The sequence below is a fragment of the Saccoglossus kowalevskii genome, chromosome 10, assembly GCF_978046115.1.
Source record: "Saccoglossus kowalevskii chromosome 10, keSacKowa6.1, whole genome shotgun sequence".
NCBI lineage: Eukaryota > Metazoa > Hemichordata > Enteropneusta > Harrimaniidae > Saccoglossus > Saccoglossus kowalevskii.
Window position 1 is genome coordinate 7,043,156 of NC_140650.1, and position 27,916 is coordinate 7,071,071.

Sequence of the window (27,916 nt, forward strand, 5' to 3'; positions counted from 1 at the left end):
GATATATCGCATTATTTGACGAACCCTGATACTGAAAATACTAAGCATTGTTAGGGTGTTGAGAGTCGAGTTTGTGTGCATGCTGTAGACTGACTTAGTAACTTTGTCGATCATGTCTGTTATTGACTATTCGAAGTGGGATCATCTAGAAGTAAGTGATTCGGAAGATGAAGCAAACTGGGTGAATGTCAGTAGCGATGAAGAAGATCCAGAAAACTGTGATTGTGGCGATGACGTCTGTCATTGTCGTTGCCTAGCTTGTTCACCGCTGCCCGGTCCGTTTTTTGGATCAAGCCGTGGTGGAATGTATTATCCTGATTCGAAACCTACAGCAGAAGTTACGTCCGATCATACTGGGAATGGAATGCATGTACAGCCGTCTCCTTCGATTCCACGCCCACCAAAGGTGCAACGAAAGTCCGGAACTGCCAGAGCAACACAGACTCAGAAAAACCGCGATACCCAAACAAGACAGAGTATTGGTGTTGATAACCCTACGCAACCGCGAACAGGTCTACATCGCCAAGGTCGCCCGTTTTTCTCAACTGACCAATCTCGTCCAACACACCCAAAGAGAGTGTCGTATGAATTACAGGTATGGGGTACGAATGGAGGATTGGGTGATTACGTCAACCTCCGTGTGCCTCGTCGTGGAACGTCTTTCACACCGTCTCTGTCTAGTATCCGAACCGTACCACGGTTTGCAGAGATCCACCACCTTGATAACATATCTACTTTGCACCCAGTCTTTTTCGGTGATCCAGACCTGTTTAAACCATCTGGACCTGACCCAGACACCGGCTACTTTGAAATTTGGGGACTGCACGGATTGCGATGGTTGTCAACACTTGACGTTCTCAATAGAACAATGGCTGCCGAAACTCTATACGTCAATGGATCTTGTGCCGGAAGACTTCCAGAAATACAGTTTGTTGACAGGCTCATTAAAAGAAAATCTGCAGCATTGGCCCAGAAAAGCAGGCAAATGATTAACAGAGACTTTGTGTTGAAGGTAGCACTAACCGGGATTAAGCCTGTTATATGGAGAAGATTCAAAGTATCTGGCAAGTTTTATTATAATTATTAAATTAATTAATTTATTTTTATTTTGGCAAATGACAGGAAACAAATGTGTGCTTTGACCTGTTGACAATGAGCTATTCAGGTTTCTAAAACTTTAGTGCCCAACTTTTCGTTGAAAGTCCAAGTTGAATATAACATAGACGTACTAGAGATGGACGCTGCACGGTGATTCACACCTGTCCTTATTTTGTATTCATCTTAAATTTATGAATAGGCAGACGTACTTTCATCTTGGCTGAGTTGCCGCCCGATCTTAGTTTTGATTTTTGACGACAAGATCTGAATCTTATATTTTATATTATATTGAGTAAAAAAAATACAGACCTTGCCCGTGAGCTGGTGCAATGTTAAGTTGTAAATCGAAGCAGGGCCCGTAGCTAGCTGCGGTTCCGTAGCTTTTTGGTGCGACCTACAATCGAATTTCGCCCTAACAATTTCATTTGGACGTCTTCTTTTTAATTTTGTTGTTGTACGTCGAACATAGAGCTACGGGATCTATCACCATTTAAAAACAGAAATCGCTTTTGCTTTCGATTACGATGGTGTGACGTACCTTTATTGTGAATTGATCGCTGGATGAATAACATTTGTGTTTGCATTTGCAATTTTTGTTTATAAATAAGCAATAATTTGTGATATTTTCAAACAATTACCGCGGAAACCAAGCAAATTACGAGAAAACGGCAGCCATTGACATCCCACACTCCCTGGCGCAGAATAAATGTTACCTCGTTTGGCGGTCATGTGATACAGTAGTGGAATAATAAAACTCACTCTTCCCATAACCAGTTATTCTCATTGTTCCAAGAAAGCAATCACATACAGTATTTATAATTGTATGATTTTTGTTTAATAATAGAAACTAGTTGCATAAACGCAATTTATCTACTGATTTCAGTCACGTGGTACAAAATTATAGGTCTCGCGTAATTTGCTATGAACTCTGAAATACAAAATGGCGTCTTTCGTCTTGTTATTTTTTCTGCGACTCGGTGTACGGTAAATATAGTCAATTTTTCATGACCACCTTCATCATTTCACAGCGCAAATAGGTTCTGGTCATTGTTTGGCAGTAAATAAACATAGTGAGTACTTTCGGAGGTCTTAAAATGTGATTTTCGTGACGACCAAATTTGGCATGTGGATTTTAACCGGTATTCAGTCGCACAAGGCTCCATAGCCCTATGAGCCGGTCAGAGTCAGTCACGTAAATAATGCGGTCGGCAACATAGGGCTATGATTCCACAGCTAGCCCGTAGCCAGCACTTTTGAATAGGGGGCCCCTATGGGGGTTCGAAAACAACAATAATATATTTGATGTGAAACGTGTGAACTTTATACTATTCAAAAAGTGTCTGATACAGACATTTTTATATTCTCGGTTTTAAATTCAATTGGTTTACTTTGTGTTACGTTGGTAAGTTATTTCAACATACAATCTTTGAACTATTTTACCATTTTCGATAAGGGGTCCTGAGCCATTCCCCACCCACAGACAAACACATCCACACCCTAGATCCACTACAGCAAAATGGTGTACACAAAAAAGACAAGACTGTACTTATCTTAGCATTATTGTCTAAGTATTTTAAGGTAGAAGGATACTCACGAGTTTTTTCGCTCTTCGCAGATGTTAGCGCACATAAAGTGACAGTTTCATGTCAAAATCTGTCTACAATTATTCATTTTAGTATTAGTCAATTTTGTATTATGTAATTTTATTTCTGTACAGGGCCTCAGCCCATCGTAGAAAATGTAATGGATAGACAAGTGCATAGCACGTTTTAAAAACAATACAACGTCCATGTAAACATATGGTTCTAAGTTCAGCTGGATTCATATTCATCTCGTCACTTTTAAAAGATACAGAGCTAGTTAATATATGGTGTGGCAGTTTGTGTAGCGACGAAGTAAGCCCAGACTGACAGTATTTGCATAATTACATAGGGTTATTGACAAAATATCAGCCCTTAGATCATTATAAAATGGACATATAAAAACAAAGTGAATATCATTTTCTACCGTGCTAAATTCAAACGTATCACTGCAAAAACTAAAAATGTATTGACCTAACTGTATTGTTGTGTGTCTGTCTAATTCAACATTACGTTTATGGCCAAAACAACGAAAACTCGTCAGTATATATTTTAGTCTATAATTACTTGCCAATAAATCTCCCAGGTTATAATACTACTTTGATTTTTCCGAAAGTACACAGCCTGGATGATTGTAAAATTGAGGCATGCCATTCTTACTGACAACAATCTTTTATTCTTTGAGTAAATATCTCTAAGAAATTTGCAGTATCTCAGTGTAGGAAATTCCTGCCTGTCCGCACGCCCGAGACGGGTAACTTTCGTATCGGACTGGTTGAATTTCAAACTTCCCTGTCCGGTGGTCGGGTAACATGTTACCACATTCTTCCGCCGAAATTAAAATAAAAACAAGCTACCATTCTTTATTTGTGCTCTAAACATTTTAAACAGAAACGTGATCAGCCAAAACTATGAAAATATTGCATTGCCGTCGCACATCGCGACTGGCCGACACGCATTCTCAACCCACAACACGGAATCCATTGACTTATTAACATAATAATAGGTACGTGACCTCGGGTCAGAACCTATCTCCCATGGTGCAGTGAGACTTCTGGTGACCCCTGACCAGTTCTATCGTTGCGTAGTTTGTTACAAAGTTTTCATTTCGTGTACAACATGTAACAAAGAAACAGAAGTTGAACATCTATAGAATTGTGACAAATAAGGAGTATGACCAGTCAAAACGTATCCGCAAAATCGTTCCAAGCTGGAAGACGGAGTTCAAAGAATGGCTGGTCACCGATGACACTGGTAATCATACGGTGTATTGCCGTATCTGCCGGGTTATTTACGGCCGTTATCAAACCGCAAAATACCAGACAAACTCCGTAAGTACGGAAAGGGATCGTTTGGAACCGGGTGTACCAACTTAAGACATGATGCCCTCACATGCCATGAAATGTCATTTGGTCATAAACAAGCCAAATCGATATTCGACGCAAAGAATGCTCCACCATCAAAACAACTTCCTGCTGATAGAAAACAATTGAAAAAATGTGCGGAACTGGTAACATTTTAGCATGGCTTGTAACATGGCCCTGTAACATGGCCCTGATGTCTGGTATGTGATCTGGACAAATTTCCTACACTGAGTATCTCCAACTTGTTTTTCAAACCAGGCAATGCCGAAACCATATTTGAACAGGAGATTTTTATGTGGGTTTCCCAAGTAAGTCTGCCGGTCTTGTCTAATTGTTTATAAAGCATGATATAACATGTTTTGGGGTTCCAGCCATTTTTTACTTCAAGTAATTTTAACCAACATGAGATACAACGCTTAAAATAACTACAGCAAAATGGCAGCCTTCCACATTCGTCCAACATCGCTACATTGTTTGTACAACTATTAACGCTAAGTAGATATCTGCAAAATATTGTCTGCACCCTCTCGATTTCCGAATTTTCGTACCCCCATATAGCAGGGTTCTCCACGAGGGGTTTTTACAGGGCGCCGCGCCCTGTTATCTGAAATTGGCGCCCTGTTTAAATTGTCAGCGCCCTGTTATATTTCCTGTGCGCCCTGCATGGTCCCAGACAAAGAATTGTTTACAAAACAGGCCAACACTCATTGTCTTTCGAAGATGATTCATCGTGCTCAGGGTAACTGGTTCATTGTTTTAAGGTGCAACTGTGAAAATTCCGGTTTGTTATCGTAGCAGGTCACCGTGAGGTGATAACACCTCCATGCACCACCAAACAAAAAGTTACAAGTTTTTTCAACACGATTAAAAATGAACATGTGGCCCAGAAAAGTGCATTACCGTACCCATATTTTTACTACCAGGGTGACGTCAAATATATAAAATCGTTATCGGTAAAACCATTCGTTAAACATAAGGTCTATGGTTAAAACCAAGTTCACGCCGTGACTAGGTATCGGCAACATCGTCACCGCCGAGTGGAACAAAGGCAGCAACCGGGCAGCTATGCACTTGCATGATCGGTAAACGACCAGCGCAGCCGACGTACCATCACAGACATTGCTGATCACCAAGAAGTCCACACGAATGCTTGCTTGAACATGTAAATGTTTACATTTAAATGTCACTATTTAAAGTTGAATTTTCTTTAAATCACGATTTAAAAACCCCAGTAAAACGGCCATGCTTCATAAGTGGAGGAAATAAATTTACTTGTGTTCTTTTGGAACAAATATTCTGATTGGTTGTTTTTCGCGTCAATGCGTGGCTTTGGCCAATCAAAAGCATCGTTACATAGTATCAGGGTGCACACAGTAAAATGAACTGTTTTCGGGTCATAGCTGTTTTCAACGAAGCAGACATCAACAAACTTTCTCTTTGAATGAAAATTATTCTTTTAAGTATGTATTTTCTATTATTTTTGATAGTAACTGTTTACTTAATAATAGCTCTTCAAAATTCCTATTCATTTTGTAATAATAAATATATATTATGCATATGTAATAATATGTAGATTAATAGATTTTTTGGTTTCCATTTTTCAACATCCTTGCCAATGATGCACGTTACAAATGTGCCACGCCCACTTCACATTGGCGCGCCCTGTTTAATTTTCAAACCGTGGAGAACCCTGTATAGATACCATAAGAAATAGCTGGCACAATGATTGCATCAAACAAAATAAATGCACTAACCAATGGCATACCACCAAGTTTCTTATAGTATGTAAATGTTTTGGTTCACTGTAAATTTGTTTTTAGTGGGCGTTAAAATAATATGCATATAGTGCAGTGTTCTCCCCAGGCTCAGAGGCAAGCATGGCGGTCTAATTTGCATGCTAATTTGCATACTAATTTGCATATTTTTCAGGATTCACTCTCACAAAAACAAACATACAAGACAGTATTAAAATGTATGAGAGACTTTATTTAAATTACATAATACTTTAAATAATATACCATAATTTGACAAGATCGTCATTTAATGTGAACCAGTGTTCTCCCCAGACTCTAAGCCAAGCATCGCGGCTAATTTACATAACAATACATCTTATTTGCATAATTTTGTTTGCATAATAATTAGTTTCCCCAACAAACATTATAACTGAAATAAAGAAGAGATACATATCTCATATATTTTTTATCATTTACATTCATTGTGTTTTATGTATGCATCGAGTCAAATAAAGTTTGAAATAGAACAGGAAAGAAATGGAAATACTTATAGCCAGTCAGTAAATATATTGTTTATCCGTGGAGGTAACTGGTTCATCATTATTTTGTGTACAAGTAAAGTCAGCAATTTTTCATTGATCTATCTATCATTTGTGTAACGCTACGATCACCGTAACATTGTCAGCTGACGGCATTGCGTTGAACGGGTATTCACCGCTGCTGTTGCGATCATCGGTCCCTGACTTTTTTGTTTAAAAATACACAAACTTTGAATGTTTGCTTAATTAAAACGATTCATTGATGATTAACTTAGAAATTACATCAAAATCGCCAACGAAATGTTGTTTTTAAACATCGCGGAAAAACACGCACTCTGCGCCGCCATCTTTGTTACCTCAATCAAAATCTCCGTTGTAACCCAGCATGCATCGGTTGGGATGTCACTACATGCGTTTTGTCGCCTTAGGGTGGCGTTCCTCGGTAATGACGCACTATGAATGAGGTATTTCTAGAGGTCAGGGTTCGTTTTTTCCTCGTTCGTTCGTTTTTTCCTCTGCAGTTGAATAATTTTTACTTTGATTTATTTACAGTTTTTTTTCCCGATGCGACTTAATTTCACTTGTTTTTTTAATTCTTGGTAACTAGTGTCACTGGCGATGAAAACGCAGTAAAAACGTAAAAACGCAATTAATCGCAGTGCAGCAACTCGGGATAGACCATCCCGACGCAATGGGCAAATTATTACTACCCTAGTATTTTGGGGTTTGCCAGCTCCGCACCCTTGATAGACTTGGTAACTTCTTGTAGACTTCCGTTTTTATCACTGTTTTTGTAAGGCTAACTATGTACAAAGGCGAGATTACCTTTCGATCAATACATGTTATTGTTTTAAAGATGTGCTAGACGAGGCTGACACTTGTAAACAATACAACGTGAATAAGCATCGCGGGCAGGATTTCATGGATCGCGGGCGAAACAAAAGCGACGCGGCTGTTTGTCTAAGCGACGCGGGCCCGCAGTGCTTGAAAGGCCTGGGGAGAACACTGGTGAACTGTTCCATAAAACTTGTTGTGCTCCAAACATTGGCTGCCTTACTGTAGTTAAAGTCGATCGTCATAGACTTGCACGGGACTTTGTTCCATAAAGAAGATCCACTCTTTGCAATCATGTTGTGCTTTGAGCATTAACTGCACAACATTCCTAGTGGGAAAAAATGATAAATAATAAAAAAAAAAACAATGAGGATTGAGGTTCAAATAAATGTAAACATAACGATTGAATTGTGCCACGATCGGGAACCCAGTGCCGTATGGATAGGATTTCGTCTGCAAAACATGTTGTTTACATGTTGGTTTTGTCAGGTCAACGACAAGGAGACTCGGAAATTTCAAGGAAAAAAAACATGAGGTCACTATTCAATTAAAATTAAAACGTAATAATAGAATTATGTATACAAATCGGGATTCCATCGATCATAGCGCGTGATGATAGCAGCTGTCGTTCGCAAGACGTTGACAGGCCGCCATCTTGGAAATACCTGCACAGGTCAACATGTGACCGGAAGATTACAAAATTCGATTTTTTTTTTGCTTGGACAAATTATAACATACGCGTACCCATTAATCTATGAAGATATCCATAAATAATCTAAAAAAAGTTGACAGTAACGAGTGATGTTTTTTTTTTTCATGTCGTGTCTATACCAGCCTCGTGTCTAAGATGTTGATTGAAATCGGTGTAGGCCTACCATGTTCGGTGTTCTTACGATCGGCAAAACAACACATACTGGCATTTTATTTCTAAAATTACGAAATCTTACCTGAACAATTGACCTTAACCAGGGAAATGTCTTTTTCCACGACTCATCAAAACCAGCCTCACGCCGTTTCTGTGTTTCTACACGCTTCCGTTTCTGTGCTGTGCTAGCGGTGATTGTACGTTTTAGCCGAGCGGCATCACCTATTTTTCCTTTACATGTTTGATCGTATAGATCTCGGTGTTTTCAACTTGAGTGACAATTTGTTCCCCATTGACAGCGTCTGTACTTCACACGTGTTTAACAATGGGACTGTTTAATTTGTCCCGGCAAGTTCAAACCGCCGTGGCGTAGACGGTGATAATTTATGCAGTGCTACGTGTGAGCGGGTCAAATGAACGTAAACAATGTATCCTATTAGCATGGCGGTGAAGTTGTAAGCATGGCGGTCCGAGCCCAAGCCTGGCGGCCGGGTCGCCAAGCATGGTGGTGCCGCCATGCTTTGTTCTATGTGGGGAGAACACTGAGTGGCAGTGGTCTCAATAGACTTCAATGACTACATATCCTTTTTATGAACCCACTAAAAATATAGTAAATCTTCTAAAGACATCAAAAAAACGTGTAAAAAATATAATTCATCGCATAGTTTCAGTGCTGAAACAACACACTGTGGGGTAAATTGTTGGCTGCAAGAAGATCTTCGACCTATACAACTCGTGATGATAAATCTTTGACATTTTTAGCTCCGCTGTCGACTTTGTCGAGCGGAGCTTATCATATGAGTGATTGTCCGTCGTCCGTGTCAATGTTTTACTTTTTCGACTTCTTCTTGAAAACTACAAGCCTGAATGCTTTGATACTTGGTGTATATGTACCTTGGGTAGACCTCTCTTAGGTTTGTTCATTTCATGTTGATATCTTCAATTCTATTTTTGACTTCTTGTTAAAAACCGCAAGTCCGATTGCTTTGATATTACATATATAGGTACTACATGTGGACCTCTCTCAGATTTGTTCATTTTGTGATGATGTCTTCAATTCTCTAATTTTGGTGAATATTTTTGTAATTTTTGAGCGAACACTAGCACAAGAGCTATTCAGGGCCACTACATCCTTCAGAGAGTGACTACCATTACAATCTTGTTTTAATATTTAACATTAGCTGCTTGAACGCGATCTTCATTACACCATCGCGGAATCACCGAATAAAAGCTTGCCCATTTATAACAATCTTTTTTGATTGAATGCTGTTGAGCTAGGACGGCGTAACTTCACGACTGATATTTAAAGCTCGTTGCCACCAAACTGCTCATTGCTATGCAATTTCAGCTGAGTCTGATAGTTACCTCACTGAGTCAAGTGATTTAAACGATGGTAATTATTTTAATTAATACTGTTTCTTTTATTATGTTCTAATCTACGATCATAAATCTATTCACTTCCAAAATTTAGGGGGTTCGACCGAACCCCCCCCCCCAAACTACGGCATGCGAAGGTTTAACACAGATCCGTATATTCTACGGACATGTTTGTACCGATCTTCTGCATTTGTAAAAAAAAAAATTAATATTGCCAGTAAACCCAGTGTGCGGATGACAATTTTTTTATCCGATGTTCAATTTGAGTAAAATTTACAGATGGCACAAAGCTTAAAATGTTCGGAAAAGTTCGGCCACCGTAATTCGCTGTTAACCATGGACTTCTTTAACATTGTGTATATGTACATGTAGCTTGGGTAGACCTCTCTTAGATTTGTTCATTTCATGGTGATATTTATAATTTTGGTGAATATTTTTGTCATTTTTAGTAAAAAGTGATATTTTCGACTTCTTGTTAAAAACTGCAAGTGCAATTGCTTTGATATTACATATATAGGTACTACATGTGGACCTCTCTCAGATTTGTTCATTTTGTAATGATATCTTTAATTCTCTAATTTTGGTGAATATTTTTGTCATTTTTGGTAAAAAGTGATATTTTTGACTTCTTGTTAAAAACCGCAAGTCCAATTGCTTTGATACTACATATATAGGTACTACATGTGGACCTCTCTCAGATTTGTTCATTTCGTGATGATATCTTCAATTCTCTAATTTTGGTGAATATTTTTGTTTTTTTTGGTAAAAAGTGATATTTGACTCCCATGTGCGAAGCACAAAATGGGAGTCTTTGCAGTTAGTGTGTCTGTCTGTATGTATGTGTGTGTATGTGTGTCCGACTGTTCCACTGCTATCTCAAAAACCATACATCGGTTTTTGATAAAACTTGGTGCATAGATGCTCTGGGCCAATGCGCAGATTTGATTAGGTTTTGGTAAAAATCCATGCTCGTTAATTACCTAATTTGCATGATAATTAGCTAATTTTTAGCTGTTCTATGACTGTTCCACTGATATCTAAAGAACCACTCATTGGATTTTGATGAAACTTGGTACATAGATGCTCTGAACATATGGGCAGATTTTATTAGTTTTGGGTAAAAATCCGTGCATATTAATTACCTAATTTGCATGATAATTAGCTATTTTTTAGTGGTTCCATGACTGTTCCACTGATATCTAAACAACCACTCATTGGATTTTGATGAAACTTGGTACATAGATGCTCTGAACTAAGGCTAGGTTTTGATTAGTTTTTGGTAATAATCCGTGGATACTAATTACCTAATTTGCATAATGATTAGTCAATTTTCGGTTTTTCCACTGATATCTCAAGTACTAATCATCACATTTTAATGAAACTTGGTACATAGATGTCATATGACACTGCACAGACCTGATAGTTTTTATGGTAATATCAGTACATATAATTACCTAATTTGCATAATTAATTAATTTTCAGCTTTTGATATAAGTAGTGAGCATTACATTTCAATAAAACTTGGTACTTACATACTCAAGGACTATGCAGAGATTGATTGTTTCGGATAAATATTTGTGCATATTAATCACCTAATTTGCATAATTAGTTAATTTTCAGCTTTTCACGGGTATCTCATGTACTAATCGCATTTCAATGAAACTTGGTACATAGATCCTTTAGGACTATGCAGAGAGAGACCTGATTAGTTTCAGGGTAAATAATTGTGCATATTAATTACCTAATTTGCATAATTAATTTTCAGCTTTTCTACTGATATCTAAAGTACTAATCATCACATTTCAATGAATCTAGAATTATGCAGAGACCCAATTAGTTTTTGGTAAATATTTGTGCATATTAATCACCTAATTTGCATAATTAACCAATTTCCAACTTTCACACTGATATCTCAGGTACTAATCATCACATATCAATGAATGTTTATACATGGATGCTGTAGGACAATAGACAGACCTGGATAATTGTAGGTTAAAATCTGTACATATTAATTACCCAATTTGCATAATTAACCAATTTTAAGCTTTCACACTGATATCTAAAGTACTAATTTCCATTTTAATGAAACTTAGTACAAAGATGCTCTAGGACAATGTACAAACCTAATTAGTTTAGGGTAAAACTCTGTTCATATTATTTCCCTAATTAGCATAATAATTCATAATTTTTTGGTTCTAATCACATTTCAATTAAACTTGGTACATAGAGTTTTTGTTACATTGCGCAGACCTCATTAGTTTTACAATCAAATCTGTTCATGTTCATTTTCTGATTTGCATAATTAGTTTTCAGCTAAGTAATTTCAAATTATATTTAATGTGTCTCCAATACTCTCAGAACATGGGAGTTCTTTCTAAGCTTTCTTTGATTTTGACTTCTTGTTAAAAACCACAAGTCTGATTGCTTTTATGTTATACATATAAGTACCTTAGGTAGACCTCTCTCAGATTTGTTCATTTTGTGATGATATCTTCAATTCTCTAATTTTGATGAATATTTTTGTCATTTTTGGTAAAAATTGATATTTTTGACTTGTTAAAAACCGCAAGTCCTATAGCCTTGATACTGCAAATATAGGTACCTCAGGTAGACCTCTCTCAGATTTGTTCATTTCGGGATGATATCTTCAATTATCTAATTTTGATGAATATTTTTGTCATTTTTGGTAAAAAAAGTTTTTTGTTGAAAACAGCAAGTCTGATTGCTTTGATACAATGTACTATACATATTGTTCATTTCTAATGATCTTTTCTGTTCTTTAATTGGAATGTGCATTGGTAACAGGCTGCTTGTTTAGATCCAAGACATGACTAATTTTGATAGCAGGTTGATTCACATGTAATTATCTCGCAAGTTGTTTTGTTAAAAGGTTGTTTTGATCTTGAATGTTGATTACCCTCCCCAATTTAGTAGTTCGAATTGACATCATTTTGCCATGCATTTATTATATAGTTAACATTAGTCAATTCACACCCACAAGTGCCTTTCATTTAACAAAGATATTGTATTTCAGGGGGGAAAGTTGCCTGACACGATTGGTGGAAATAATTGTCTCATTTGCATAAATTAATATCATGAGCAATACAAAAATTCTTTTCAGTAAAATTGTGCAAAAATGTTTTCTGATAGCATACATGATAGTTCTAAATTGACTGATTCTATCCTTACGAACTGAAAAAAGATGTTTTTTGAGACACGTTTTTGATCAGACTCCAGCAAACTGTTAACCACAGGTTTTTTCTTTATCATAGCAAGTTACGAAATTTATGGAGAATGTAGAGGCACGTTTATATTTCACTCTAGTACTGTTGCTCAAAATGTTTTCAGTGACTTTTTTCAGTGACAAGTTACCTAATTAGCGCATTTTGAGAAACCACAGTGTGTGTATGCGCAGTTTGAAATGGAACAATTTTGAATGCAATAAAATCATGGGCTCCAGCAAGAAAATGTGGCGTCAAACTGGCTGTCGGTTGAATTGTATTGCACTAAACATTATTTTAGGGCCTGTATTTTTCTACGAGATGTTTCTAAGTTTTGTTGAGGATTATTCTGTAAAGAAATTGCTAAAATTATTTAATATGTTCATAAAATGGACGTTGTTGCATTGACGATCCATTCAGATCGGATGGCGCCCTCCTGTTTGTACAACCCTAATATTTTGGCACATAATGATCGTAAATTGGGCGCCAGCTAATCGACTACCGGTTACCGGTTAGTAGCAATAGATGCTACTGTACGATAGGCTTTTATGCAAAATAATTTGGTTTTGTTTCTAACTAATTTTAAGAAATCGGTCTATATTATCTTGAAACATGTCTCTTTTGCCTACTGTAGGAGTAGAAAATATTCGCGTGGTTTTTAATTTGGTGAATTTCGCAGTCTATAAACACGAAATAAAACGACACGAAAATGTTCTGTTTCAAATGAGCTGTTTTCACAGTAAACAATTTAAATTATTCTTAAAATGCTCAGTTTGACTTTTGAAAATGACCAATTTCTTGATTTGAAATATAAATCATGCTGTTTTCCCACCAAAATCAAAGCTTAAAGATCGCAAACATCAGCAAATCTCTTCCGTGTTGCGTTCATACATTAACATATATTATTTAAATAAGCTATGGTAATCTGATCACATTGGCATCATCCACCATTTTGATTGGTTAATTAACAATTTGACCTATCAGGTCAAAGAACACGTTTCAGGTCAACTTGTACACAGCAAGCATGGTGGATATCGTATCACATCAAGCGTTTACATGCGAGAGGAATCGTTCGCTTACGATGAAATTAAGTTGAATTTTACTTGCATTTTATTTTCAGTACGTTATTATAATTACTATTGAGTAATAATCATAACCGTGGAATGCAGCATGACCAGATTTCGCTACCGTGATCATTTACTACTAAGCAATGCAATTGTGTTTGTTTTATTTTTCTGTTGATCATATGGTAAACTGTGAATGTTTTCTAAAGAATGATACTTTTTGTACAACTTTCTAGACTGTCAGAAAACAGGTCATTTACTTAGTACATTGTATTTAAAATAAAGGCTACAGTGACTAAGCGTCAGACTGTAATGTAAAATATTGCCAATAATGTTTCACCAGAACTGAGCAAGAACAATGGTTTGAAAGGTACTAGAACTTGAAGCACTTAAAATAAGCGCCATTTGAAACAATTGCCCAAATTTTACCACAAATAAGCAACACTATGAAATGAAAGTGTAACAAAGTGGCATAAAAGTGTTATTTTCAATATTGGAATCGGCATTTCTTCAAACGGATGTCATGGTGATCAGTAAGACTGAATTTGTGATCTTTTACCGATTCAAAAAAACCAGTTACAATGGAAAAGCATGTTCAATATTTTTTTTTCGATTTCATTTACGATTTATTGTTGACATTGGAATAATCTATTCTTCAAACGTTTTATAGTTGACATCGCCTGTGGCATGATCAGTGCATTAAGTGAATAGACTACATCTTGCAACAAGTACTGTACATGCCAACCCATGCCAACTTAGCCACCTTCTGACTTCTATTGGTTATTGTTTATGGCTCAAAGGAACAGTGAGGATGAGTCTCATTGAACAATAACTGCGGAAATCAAAGACATTAGTAAATGTGCGGAAATCAAGCATGGCAGTAATGATTTTGAGCGTGTCAGACAATTATAATGGTATCTTGGGGCAGCATGATGGCACCACCATGCAGTTTGTGTCCCAGGGAGAACACTGAAATTGTAACTATGTTCAATTACCTTAAAAACCCTCAAATAAGAGCCACTTTGTAACACTTTCATTTCTGGGTGGTGCTTATTTGAGGTAACATGTTGACAACCCTGTAGCCAGTGGCTCTTAAACCAGGGTCATCAAACTTTTTCATTGTGAAATAGGGAAGGGGATAGGCAAACACACACACAACCAAAACAGACAAGTAATTATTAATGATGTATCATTGCAGTTAATTTATTCTGTAAAAATACTGTTATGGGAATAACAAATGTCAAATAAATACGACAATTCGACGTTTCATTGACAATGTGTAGCAATGCCTGAAGTCACGTTTCACTGACAATGCGTAGCGATGCCTGAAGTCGGATTTGGTAGCACTCTCAGTGTCTGACCCAACACTCGAATCACTTGTACAATTGTTTACCAAGTTTGGTACGGCAAACTTTTTTCTTGAAAACTGGGAATAACTTGCGTGGCGCTGGCTGGCGTGGTGGTTGATTTGGTGACAATATAAAATAGTTTCGGATAGAATTGATCTGACCAGCAGCGACAGGAGAGGACATACTTGCAAAGGAAGCATGGAACGAATGATAAAAATGATGCCCAATCACTTGTATTTATGGCAAAAACAATAAATAAAAACACGTTTTTCTATAGATTTGTACAGCTTGGGTACTTGGGCATTGTTTTAATTGCGCTAGACGTCTGACAGTACAGCTTTGGTTTATATTTCCTGTTTCATAATCAAGCCAGCTTATAATGATATTCACGTACTTCACAGTCCACGCAAACAGGGTCAAACTATAGCCCCACCCCTATATAACCAAATACGAAACGATACCGAGAAAGTAACAATTACATGTATTAAAAATAATTTCCTGTGACCAATCGGAGAGACGAAATCATTCACGAAAGCCCAGGCCTGTTACAAGGCATTTTCTGATTGGTACAAGTTCAGATTATTTTCAATTCTCACAAATAGCTAATTTAAATATTTGGGTCAGGCGGGTCATGTAGACTTCACTTTGCTGTAAGACAAGTTGATCGCACAAGTTTGTGGAACTAATCCATTCGACTTCAATTTTGATTATTTTCGGCAAGAGAGTCTTCTCTAAACTAATGCCAGTTATTTTGTTACTTCCCTGAACATTTTGTCTTGAATCATCCAAAAACGAACGTCTCAAATAAAATGCAAAAAATAACCCAAAATCACGATCAGCGAGAGTGGGCTGCGTAATCATTACATTCTCACAGTCGGAGCTACGTCACGATCCCTCAAACGTTGCCATGACCGGATTAACACCTCTGTTTTCCCCCACGCTAACCAAATTCCCCCCACGCTAAGGAAAAAATCTTTTGTTTTCTTCTGACTTCCTGTTCCGGTCCGTCTGTGAGAATGTATTTTCGATACCTCCGATCTTCCGATAAAGGCGTTCTAAAATCGTGACGTTCTTTACTTGATTATAAAGACAACATTGACAATGAATATCTCAACGTGTCCTTCGGTGTTTCAGCAAAAAACATACTAGTAGTTACTATGAATAGTTTGTGAATTGGTCGATTGTGTGTCAGAAATATAAAATGGACAAGTTGACAGTCACATTCACGCTCTCAGTGCATTTCTTTCGACTATCATTCTTCCGTTCTCAATTACACAGGACATCAGGCAAGTTATGGGGATAATCTTTATTTGTCTCACACCGTCTGTGGGGCAATAAACAATGCAGGTGGAAGTGAGGCACGATAAGCTCGGTGTCTGCCTGATTGTAAACAACCGGGTGGCTGGCACTTATTTCAGGGTTCTTATTGACAAAACCACTCAACTCTTGGTGGCTCTTAATGGAGGGTCAAATGTAACAAATTTTCACTGAGTGGCTCTTAATTGAGGGTGGCGCTTATTTGCGGGTTTTTACGGTAACAGTTAACCAAACTTTTTTTAATTTTGTTTAATGTTTTCCTTAATTCGAAGTTCAGTTATCAGTTAATTAAAATTTAAGTTCCTAAATTTAAATGTTAAAGAAAACAACAAATCTATGTTGCCTGTAACTCAAGTTCAGTTAATATTTAATTAGTTTGAGTTACTAAATGAGGATGTTCAACTCTATGTTGGTAACTCGAACAATTCAGCGTCTCATTGGGAAAACCCTGATCAGGATAAAAGCAGGAAGTGTTCAAATAAAATACTGGTACAGACTAAACACACTACCAAAAAACCATACACCCACTCTCCGTTTTTGGGGTCACATTCAGCAAAGCGCACACCCCTTCAAAATGCAACTAATTTAAAATTTGGTCTTTTATCATTGCTTAACAAATACTGTTAATCATTTTTATGATACAGCGTGGATATTGACCGCAGACAATATGTTGTGAATGCATAGACCACACTAATCGTGCATAAACTAGGCTTTGACAATGACCTGCTTATACATGTAAAAGTAAAATGCGGTGAATATATCGTGCCATATTCAGTTTACCTATCATAAATTGCTGGTTATCAGTTTTTTGAAAAAACCATGTCGTTTATTCTCCAAATTTTAAAAGGTCGTACTTTGACAGTGTCAATTCACTTCTGCATTGTGTTACCAAAAAAATCTTCGGGAATTTTCGAGCAATTGCATTGGTACAATAGAGCATTCTGATTGGTTAATAACAGAATTGACCCATTAGATCAAAGGACGCTACTGCAGGTCAAATCATGCAAATACATCATGGCGTAAAGTGCTTTTCATCAAGAGTTTGCATACGATCCAATACATTTGTCAGTAGAGATAATGATGAAGATTTTGACTTTGACTGTGATCCAACAGACTCTAATATTTTAAATTCGGGTGGTACGTAATTTGTATTATCATAAAATGTGCATATTTTTTGTGATCATTTCTGTTTCTTCATTGTAAAAGTCAATGATGATGCAACTAATTTCGTAATTTTATTTTCCCTCAAAGATGTCACATGATGAATTAAAATTGTCATTTTCACTCTTTTCCAGGGGGGCTGCTCGGGTAAGTGCCCACGCCTAAAAAATCTTGATTTTTTGAGTTGAGGACCCCGGGCACCAACACTGCCTAGTACGGTAAATAAATCCTCAAGAATTGTGAACCATAAATTAATAAATGAGTATAAATAGTCCTGGAAGGAACAATTAAATATTTTTCGAAATAATCAAAACAAAAACAAATAAAAATCATACCAATGGTTAGTGAAAAAATACCTACCAAGAAGGTAAATTGAAATAAAAGTCTACAACATGAGAAGAATTGTGATTAGGTTTAGGATCAGTGACCACAATTTGGAAATCAAATTAGGTTGAAGAAAAAAAGCACTCATAAATGAAAAGAATAGACTGTCATAAATGCAATGTTGAAAGTAGTTGGGAATAAAGATTACTTTATCCTAGATTGTGAATTGTGCAAAGAAAATATACAAGTAAAGTCTTGAAGAGAAAAACCAAAATATGTATTCAAACAACTTGTGAACTAATCTGACTGCTATGTTTTACAGGTGGCCACTGAACTGTGAATGAAGTAGGCCAGTATGTCACTAGTTTGCCTAACCCATGCAATTTTATGATAATAATCAATTGGATGTTGCCAATACGGCTAGCATTTTCATTTTTTTTTTTGAGCTTATATGTGATCTGCTAATATTATTTTTTACATGTATATCTTTTCTCTGTATTTCTATTTTCATTTAAAAATACTGATAGTATGTAATCAGTAGCAATGATGAAATTTAGACCATTAAAACCATACCGACTATCTTGCAGTTTACTCTTTCATGGATAAACTCGATTATTGCTGGCATGAAGAAGAATGTGAAAAATATACTGTAATATTCTGATATTTTAGAATTTATGTTTTATTTATTTTCATTTCACAGGTGGAATATCTCTGCATACTTTGCATAAGATACTGCTACATATAGTAGGTTGGAACACACAACAGTATGATTACCATTCTTACTGCTTTGTGGATCAATCAGATGGCGCGGTGTTTGGACCAAACAAATCCACCGCTGTTGATAGCATGTTAGTCTTCTGTAATGGTTACAAGTTCTTTGATGACAAGAAATTACAGCTTGGATTGTTGTTACAGAAGGAAGGAGACAGGTTGTTATACATATATGATCTGGGGGATCAATGGGAGCATCTTATCACCGTGGAAACAATACTCAGGTTTGTTTTGTTTTCCTTTACCTGTCTCAACGTATTGGCCAATAGAATTGTTTTCTCTTAATTGTTAACAAGCTAAATATATAACCAAAATTGTACTTTCACTTTCATATTACCGGTTGAGGACAGTTTTTTTCCAAAACCTTTTAAGGTAGTGGGGCGGTGATTTTCGTGGATATCCTGACAGCTTTTCCACAACTCTGAAGGAATTCCTTCTTGAATAATTGATTCCTAAGTTTTATTTCTACTTTTTTAAAAAAAAAAACAGCCATGGCACTTGTCAGCTGGCTGAAAGGAAGTGTGATGCTTGGTTTGTGTTGCATTCAGTAGTTGAGAACAAATAAACATAACTACGCACTAGGCTATGGAAGTTACTAACGGAAGGAGCCACAACCCCTCTCTAGTGGCCACTTAAGCCTCTTAACTGGCTTATTTCCTTTTGTTTCAACCCATGTCAATCCTGATAAGGACATTGTCTAGCTCATCTTTGATATCGATGATAGTTTGCGATTGTTAACACAAGTAACGAGTTAGCAGAATATAATATAACCTCGCAAATTTTTTAATGCGACCATAAATAAATGCACATTATGAAACCACGGTCATCACACGTGCGCACTGGGTTTATTTAGGTGTGAAAGGTAAAAATACGCATTTCACAGCCAGAAATTCAACAGATGAACATGTTTTAATTATTAGCAATTGTAACAAAAACAAGATTTTGAGGGTCTATCACAAAAATTACTAGGACTCCTAAAAAATATTATCACAGAGAAAGTGTCTAGGCATGCCCTTATTTTGATACTATCCTTTCCTGTGGTTTTGAACAGTTTTAGACGTCAAATCCACGCATTGACAATGGTGCCATTGAATAATGCAATAGTTATTGTCACAGTCAATCATTGATTACGTCTCAAAACCTTACAAATACAAAAAGATTCACAACAGTTCTTCAATCAATGTTATATCTGCCAATTTTTCATTAAAGTTCGCCAAGATCATTCAAACTTGATGTTATTTTCAGTCTTGTATGTGCGCAGTTCGTCTATCGCTTCCGAACATGCTCTGAATATTACCGAATGCTCAAGATTAGCATAACCCATTGTACGGAGGTACTAAGAGCTAACGAGAACCAATATTTGTGAACAAACATTGGCAAACGATCATGGGGTAAATAAAGCTAAAACAATAGCGTTGTGGCTTCTTCCGTTAGTCTGTCCATTGAGTAAAGATTGGCCAACAGAGACTGCTCTGAAGTTTTATCAGTAAATTTTAACCAACATACTTTTTTAAAATAAAACAGACTCTGACTAAAATTGGCTTCAATTCGTATTTTAAAGAAATTTTTACATTTTGGCATATTGCTTGCATATTTTACGACACATATTTTATTTTGTACAGTGAGGAAGTGTCAACTGGTGCTTGTTTGGTTATTAATGGTGCTTTGCATTGCCCACCAGAGGATTCCTTAGGTTGTTGGGAGGCTTCTGGTAATCCGTCTTATCAAGGTCTCATGGACTTATTGCCAAGACAAAAGAAGTGGCGAGGTAAGGGTAATCAGTGTGCAGTATAGTATATTGTATTGCTTCTGTAAAATTTGTTTAGATCAAATAGATAAGAAATGATGTTGTACATTACCAGTGAATTCAAGTGTTGCTGTCCTACAATGCTTGAACAGTCACCAATGATGTTGTACATTACCAGTGAATTCAAGTGTTGCTGTCCTACAATGCTTGAACAGTCACCAATGATGTTGTACATTACCAGTGAATTCAAGTGTTGCTGTCCTACAATGCTTGAACAGTCACCAATTGTTTTAAAAGCAAGGGACAGGATATTGCAAAGACATGTCGCTTGTTAAAACCAGACAAGTAGTGGTAACAATGAAAATGCTCTTGGCACTTAGTAGTATAGAAATCGCAGCCAATTAATGTTTTCAAATGGGGGTTCGAACGACCGTGTCGCAGGGGTAAATGATCACCTCAGTTGTCATGGGCCGTGATGCTGTTTTGGCCTGGGAAGGACACTGAATACATGTGATGTGGCAATCACATATGGTCTGACGAATCATTCTGTTAGACAATTGCAGGGGAAAGAAGATGAAAATTAATGATTGCATATGTGTTATGTTTTTAGGACCTTTTGATTCTTCAGTCAGTCTCCGTGCAAAGATCTTGCTAAAGGAAGGTGGAATGGCAAACAACGTCACCGATGGCATGTTGGACCCATTCAAATTTGAAATTGAGGATGTTAAAGACAAACTGAAGAAATGCATTACACAGAGTATAAGGGATATGAGTGGATCTAAAAGAACTAAGAATCATGGTGTTGCTATGTGTTGTAATTGTGGCAATCCACATAATCTGCATTTATGTTCAGGTATGCTATTCAATATGTATTTATTGCTAACATATATTCATCTTTGATGCATGTTATTTTGTTTTTCTGATTAGATTCAAAATGGTGACCATTTTGATTTTTGACTCCCATGTGCGAAGCACAAAATGGGAGTCTTTGCAGTTAGTGTGTCTGTATGTGTGCGTGTGTGTGTGTGTGTGTGTGTGTGTGTGTGTGTGTACTTGGATTGCTATATGTTGCGAGGACAAAAATACAGATATATAGCTACTTCCGAGGACATACACACCTTCCGAGGACCTTTTTCATAGTCCTCGGAAAACATAATTTATATTAATAGTTAATTCGATTATTAATACGTTTTGCGTAGCTTAGGTTTAGTATCGGGGGAAGGTATGGTTCACGTTATATTAATATAATTATACCATACCTTACCCCGATACTAAACCTAAGCTTCGCAAACATTTCTATGTTCAGTCACGGGATATTCAACTCTTGTTTAATTAAACTTAATTAAAGTGCAATTCTCCATTGTATTGCATTGTAATTGAGTTTAATTAAACTCCAATTAAAACGCAACCCTATATAGGAACGCGTTTTAATCGAGTTCATATCGCAACTATATTAAAAGTTAATTCAACTATATTAAAAGTTAATCCAATGGAGTCCTCGGAACATATAGCAATACAAGTATGTGTGTGTGTGTGTGTGTGTGTGTGTGTGTGTGTGTGTGTGTATGTATGTATGTCCGACTGTTCCACTGCTATCTCAAGAACCATACATTGGTTTTTGATGAAACTTGGTGCATAGATGCTCTGGGCCAATGCGCAGATTTGATTAGGTTTTGGTAAAAATCCATGCTCGTTAATTACCTAATTTGCATGATAATTAGCTAATTTTTAGCTGTTCTATGACTGTTCCACTGATATCTAAAGAACCACTCATTGGATTTTGATGAAACTTGGTACATAGATGCTCTGAACATGTGCGCAGATTTGATTAGTTTTTAGTGAAAATCCGTGCATATTAATTACCTAATTTGCATGACAATTAGCTGATTTTTAGCTGTTCCATGATTGTTCCACTGATATCTAAACAACCACTCATTGGATTTTGATGAAACTTTGTACATACATGCTCTGAACTAATGCTAGGTTTTGATTAGTTTTTGGTAATAATCCTTGGATACTAATTACATAATTGGCATAATGATTAGTCAATTTTTGGTTTTTCCACTGATATCGCAAGTACTAATCATCACATTTCAATGAAACTTGGTACATAGATGTCATATGACACTGCACAGACCTGATAGTTTTTATGGTAATATCAGTACATATTAATTACCTAATTTGCATAATTAATTAATTTTCAGCATTTGATATAAGTAGTTAGCATTACATTTCAATGAAACTTGGTACTTACATACTCAAGGACTATGCATAGATTGATTGTTTCCGATAAATATTTGTGCATATTAATCACCTAATTTGCATAATGATTAGTCAATTTTCGGTTTTTCCACTGATATCTCAAGTACTAATCATCACATTTCAATGAAACTTGGTACATAGATGTCATATGACACTGCACAGACCTGATAGTTTTTATGGTTATATCAGTACATATTAATTACCTAATTTGCATAATTAATTAATTTTCAGCATTTGATATAAGTAGTGAGCATTACATTTCAATGAAACTTGGTACTTACATACTCGAGGACTATGCAGAGATTGATTGTTTCTGATAAATATTTGTGCATATTAATCACCTAATTTGCATAATTAGTTAATTTTCAGCTTTTCCACGGGTATCTCAAGTACTAATCATCGCATTTCAATGAAACTTGGTACATAGATCCTTTAGGACTATGCAAAGACCTGATTAGTTTTAGGGCAAATAATTGTGCATATTAATAAATAATTTGCATAATTAATGTTCAGCTTTTCTACTGATATCTAAAGTACTAATCATCACATTTCAATGAATCTAGAATTATGCAGACCCAATGAGTTTCTGGTAAATGTTTGTGCATATTAATCACTTAATTTGCATAATTAACCAACTTTCACACTGATATCTCGGGTACTAAACATCACATATCAATGAATGTACATGGATGCTGTAGGACAATAGACATACCTGGATAATTGTGGGTTAAAACCTGTACATATTAATTACCTAATTTGCATAATTAACCAATTTTAAGCTTTCACACTGATATCTAAAGTACTAATTATTCCATTTCAATGAAACTTAGTACAAAGATGCTCTAGGACAATGTACAAACCTAATTAGTTTGGGGTAAAAATCTGTTCATATTAATTCCCTAATAAGCATAATAATTCATAATTTTTTGGTTCTAATCACATTTCAATTAAACTTGGAAACATAGATTTTCTGTTACATTGCGCAGACCTCATTAGTTTTACACTCAAATCTGTTCATATTAATTTTCTGATTTGCATAATTAGTTTTCAGCTAAGTAATTTTGAATTATATTTAATGTGTCTCCAATACTCTCAGCACATGGGAGTTCTTTCTAAGCTTTCTTTGATTAATGATTGTGGTTGCTGAGCCGTATCTCTGACATGCCCTTCACCGATCATATTTAAACTCTATATACATCTTGTCGCACATATCTACTTTCATTTGTTTGACCATCAGCTTCAAGATGGCTGAATGGCATCCAGTTAATGTTAAAAATTCATCAAAATCAAGCATTTCTGCCTTCTCAGAAACAGATCTTGAGTTTGTATTCATGAATTTTGTTTAAACTTAGTACCATACCTTACTACACAACTTTTTGTTTCCAAGATCAAATAAAACTGGTGGCCATTTTGTTTTAATGCGTTTAATTCCAGCGATGTATATCTGACATGCTTTTGACTAACCATGTTTAAATTGTATTTGTTTGACCATCATATGTTAAAATGGCAAAATGATCGTCATTTTAATTAAGATATTGATTGCATTGATCGGTTTAAATTCAATTTGCTGCAAAGACAAGACATGTCCGTCATCTTTTTGCTCATTCTGATTAAGATAATCAACCATTTGACTTTGTTGTGTATGTTGTCTTTACCCAAATAATGAAGAATATGCTTATTGTACATTTCACAGCATGTCGAATGGTGTTCTACTGTAGCAGAGAATGTCAACGTGAAAGCTGGGAAAAGTGTCACAGTAATGAATGTCCCATGCATGCCGAGCAGTACCACATAATAAAGACTGTATCAAGAGAAAAATAGACACGCATCACATTATGGTTACTATGGTTACTCCAAATAACTGAAAATGATTTATCTGATTTGATGAGGAAAATTCTGCTGACTTGCAAAATTTCACTCACCATGTATCCAACGTCAGTTTTAGGTGCTATTGCGTAGACATATATCTTTGGATCAAGTCACAAACAAATTCCCTGTCAAATCCAAGCTGTTTTGAAAACACAATGTACCAAAGTCTACACAAGTAATCTTGAAAATCAAATATTAAAATTTAAATTTGAATCCCAAAGAAAGTTACATGATAAATACCGCAGTTGCTTGCCCCTATTTTGTCTAGTGTTTTTACTTAACTGAACATTATTGGTTTTACTCTTTCATTGCTCAAGTTGCACTATTTGAAAAAATAGACACGCATCACATTATGGTTACTATGGTTACTCCAAATAACTGAAAATGATTTATCTGATTTGATGAGGAAAATTCTGCTGACTTGCAAAATTTCACTCACCATGTATCCAACGTCAGTTTTAGGTGCTATTGCGTAGACATATATCTTTGGATCAAGTCACAAACAAATTCCCTGTCAAATCCAAGCTGTTTTGAAAACACAATGTACCAAAGTCTACACAAGTAATCTTGAAAATCAAATATTAAAATTTAAATTTGAATCCCAAAGAAAGTTACATGATAAATACCGCAGTTGCTTGCCCCTATTTTGTCTAGTGTTTTTACTTAACTGAACATTATTGGTTTTACTCTTTCATTGCTCAAGTTGCACTATTTGATTTTTTAATATTCATTTTATTTTTTATTTTTAGAAATTTAATTATTTGTAGTCAATTAGAGATTGTTTAATTCAAAATAGATGTTTTTTTAGTGTCTATGAACAGACATAGCTTCATCTGTCATAAGTGATTTTTTTTTAATCCAAGTATTCATTCAAATATTGTTTATTTATCACATGTGTCTTCATTGATGTGTGCAGAAAATAAATAGAATGAATTGGAGTTCGTTTACATGTTGGGTAAAATCATGTAAGCTTTTGTAAAACCAAATTTAATACAATTCGTTACAATCTGCATACAGACAATAAACAAATATTTGTTGCCACATGACCACGAGTGGCAGCATCCCTCTTCGGATAACTTAGTATTTCACATAGTGTGATACCAGTGTGCCATCTATGTCGATATGACATGTTATTGTCACACAGAAATTTGTTGTAAACACAAGTAGTTGCACTCATTGCACCCATGCATTCTGATTAAAATCTGATGTATCATAAGGCGTGTATTTATTTTGTATATTTATTTTACTTTTACTATTTTGTTTTTTATTATTTCGTATTTATTTTTTGTTACGTGCTTATGATTTGTTTTTTTCAAAAACATCTTTCTGCAGTTATGGAATTTGTAATAATAAGTGTAAAAACAAAGGAAATGTGGTATTACAACTGTTTAGTTTGTGCCTTCAAAAGCCTTCTGTAGTACAGCCACATGCAACCTTTATATTTATTGTATTTACTGCCTAACATCCTCCCCAAGCAGTCATGAAGGCGACTAAACTTTATTTTAGAGATTCCATTCTCTGTTAACTAGAGATAATGATGTAATCTGAACAAATCTTTTACGCAAATCAGACCAAATAAAGTATAAAGTTGTAACAATCACAGAAAAATTGCTTCAACATTAGGCTGTAACTATAGGGAAAGATGAAAAGAAGTGAAGTGAGTCGTGTTAGCAGAAAAATTGTAAGTTAGAGTAAAAGATGTTTAATTTGCTGCAAATGCTGATATGATGTTAAAGTTTACTGAGTTTAGGATTGTTGCCATGAAGAGTAATCTGAGATGTGGTAAAGAGGGTTTTGATGTTGTACTCTTTGTCAGGTTGACAACTTGTAATCAATGCTGTGAACTGAAGGAATAAAAGTTACAATAAAGAAGAAAAAGTTTCTGGTCACTGAGGCACCTTGCAAAATATTTGTGGGCAGTTCTCTTCCCCCATTTTTTCGTATAACGTCTTCTGTTGTAGAATTGATTAAACCTGCAAAACAATAGTGTGCCATCAAATATTTTATCCTCCCAAAAATTGCCTCAACACAAAAATTTTACCACAAGGTGAAACTTTAGAAAAGCAGTCTGAAAATAAGGTTGTGATGGCAAAAACTATATCTGGGGTAGTCGTACAATTTACAAATTAAAATTCACAAGTAAAAAAGCCCAAACAATAATAATAATAACTTTATTTAATTAAGAGCAAACAATTCCAACATATGAAGATCAAAGGCGCTGATACAATAAACATTCAGTCAAATATTAAAAGCACATTTAATTAAGTGCAAAACAATTCTGAAATATGAAAGAAGACTTGTCATTATGATTATCTAGATTATGAAGCCCAATACGTCTATAAAGTGGAGTAAAATTGTTCTATGAAGGCATATTTTCGTTCTTGTGCAACGTAGACAAAATAAAAAAAAAAAAAAAAAAAGCATCACAGGCAATGGTGGCAACAAGGCGAATATGCGACTCTAAACTAAACATTTCCGCACGATTATAAAAAGAATACGACCACGCGATCTATCCATCTGATCGCTTAGAGACCAAGTTTAAAGTTACAATACAAAATACAGCCGAAACAATATATTTACGCAAGGTGGCCGGTTTATGCAAAGACATTAGAAAGAGATATTGTCTATTGTCTTTGGTTTATGTTTGTGAATGTATTTATTGAACATTGCACAATAGACCACGTCACTATAAAAAGAACTGTGCATATATACACAGACGTCCACTGCGTACAATGAATGATTGACAGTTGCTGTTGAATAATTCGTCAAATTAGAATACTAAGCCCATACCACGGGACGTAAATGGCAAAAGTGAAAAACGAGTAGATTTGGTGGGCCGATAAAGTGGGCAAATAAAAGGTATTAGAAGAAAGTTAATCATTGCTCATTATCATAATAGAATGCATTCAAACAGCGAGTGTACCCACAATCCTTTCTTTCTCATCTATCTTTCTTTTACAATTGCAATTATCGTGAAAACTATGGGTAATTTTTGAATTCACACGTAAATCCGACATTATAAAAGCGTCACAGAAATGCAGCGTCATGTCCCAAACAACGCATACAACACATGTTAAATACATTGTTTACACGAAATTCGAAGGTGCTGCCTGGCGAGTGTGGCGCTTTACGTAAAGCATTTAAAATGGTATAACACGGGTTGAAAGTATGAACATGTGTTTGAAATTACTATCGACACAACAAACCCATCCTCTTCATTTTATTAATATTTACAAATTTCAAGAGAAATTGAATTAAACCAGCCAATCAACGAGCACAGGGCGCAATGACGCAATTGTTTAATACTATTCCATCGGTCTATATGATTCTTTCGAATGTGAAATTTATAAATATTTATAAAGATGCAAGGAATGGGTTTGTTTTGTCGATATACGGAATTAAATATGGACAACTTAAAAACATTAAGTGTATTAAGTATTT

At 35.7% G+C, this 27,916-nt stretch overlaps 1 protein-coding gene and 1 long non-coding RNA gene across 2 annotated transcripts; one reads left to right on the forward strand and one right to left on the reverse strand.

The window, feature by feature from the left end:
- The first annotated feature begins 48 nt into the window (after positions 1-48).
- On the forward strand, positions 49-26,353 carry LOC102805767 (uncharacterized). Its single transcript, XM_085504808.1, has 5 exons — positions 49-1,064; positions 18,527-18,821; positions 20,220-20,365; positions 20,955-21,197; positions 24,300-26,353. The coding sequence occupies exons 1-5, from the start codon at positions 113-115 to the stop codon at positions 24,425-24,427; spliced, it is 1,764 nt and encodes a 587-aa protein (XP_085360934.1). The 5' UTR covers positions 49-112; the 3' UTR covers positions 24,428-26,353.
- Positions 6,844-8,422, reverse strand: LOC146737840 (uncharacterized). The gene is made up of 2 exons (XR_014930694.1): positions 8,096-8,422; positions 6,844-7,476 (listed from the first exon to the last, which is right to left on the reverse strand). It is a non-coding gene; the product is annotated as an uncharacterized LOC146737840 (long non-coding RNA).
- Positions 26,354-27,916: the final 1,563 nt, after the last annotated feature.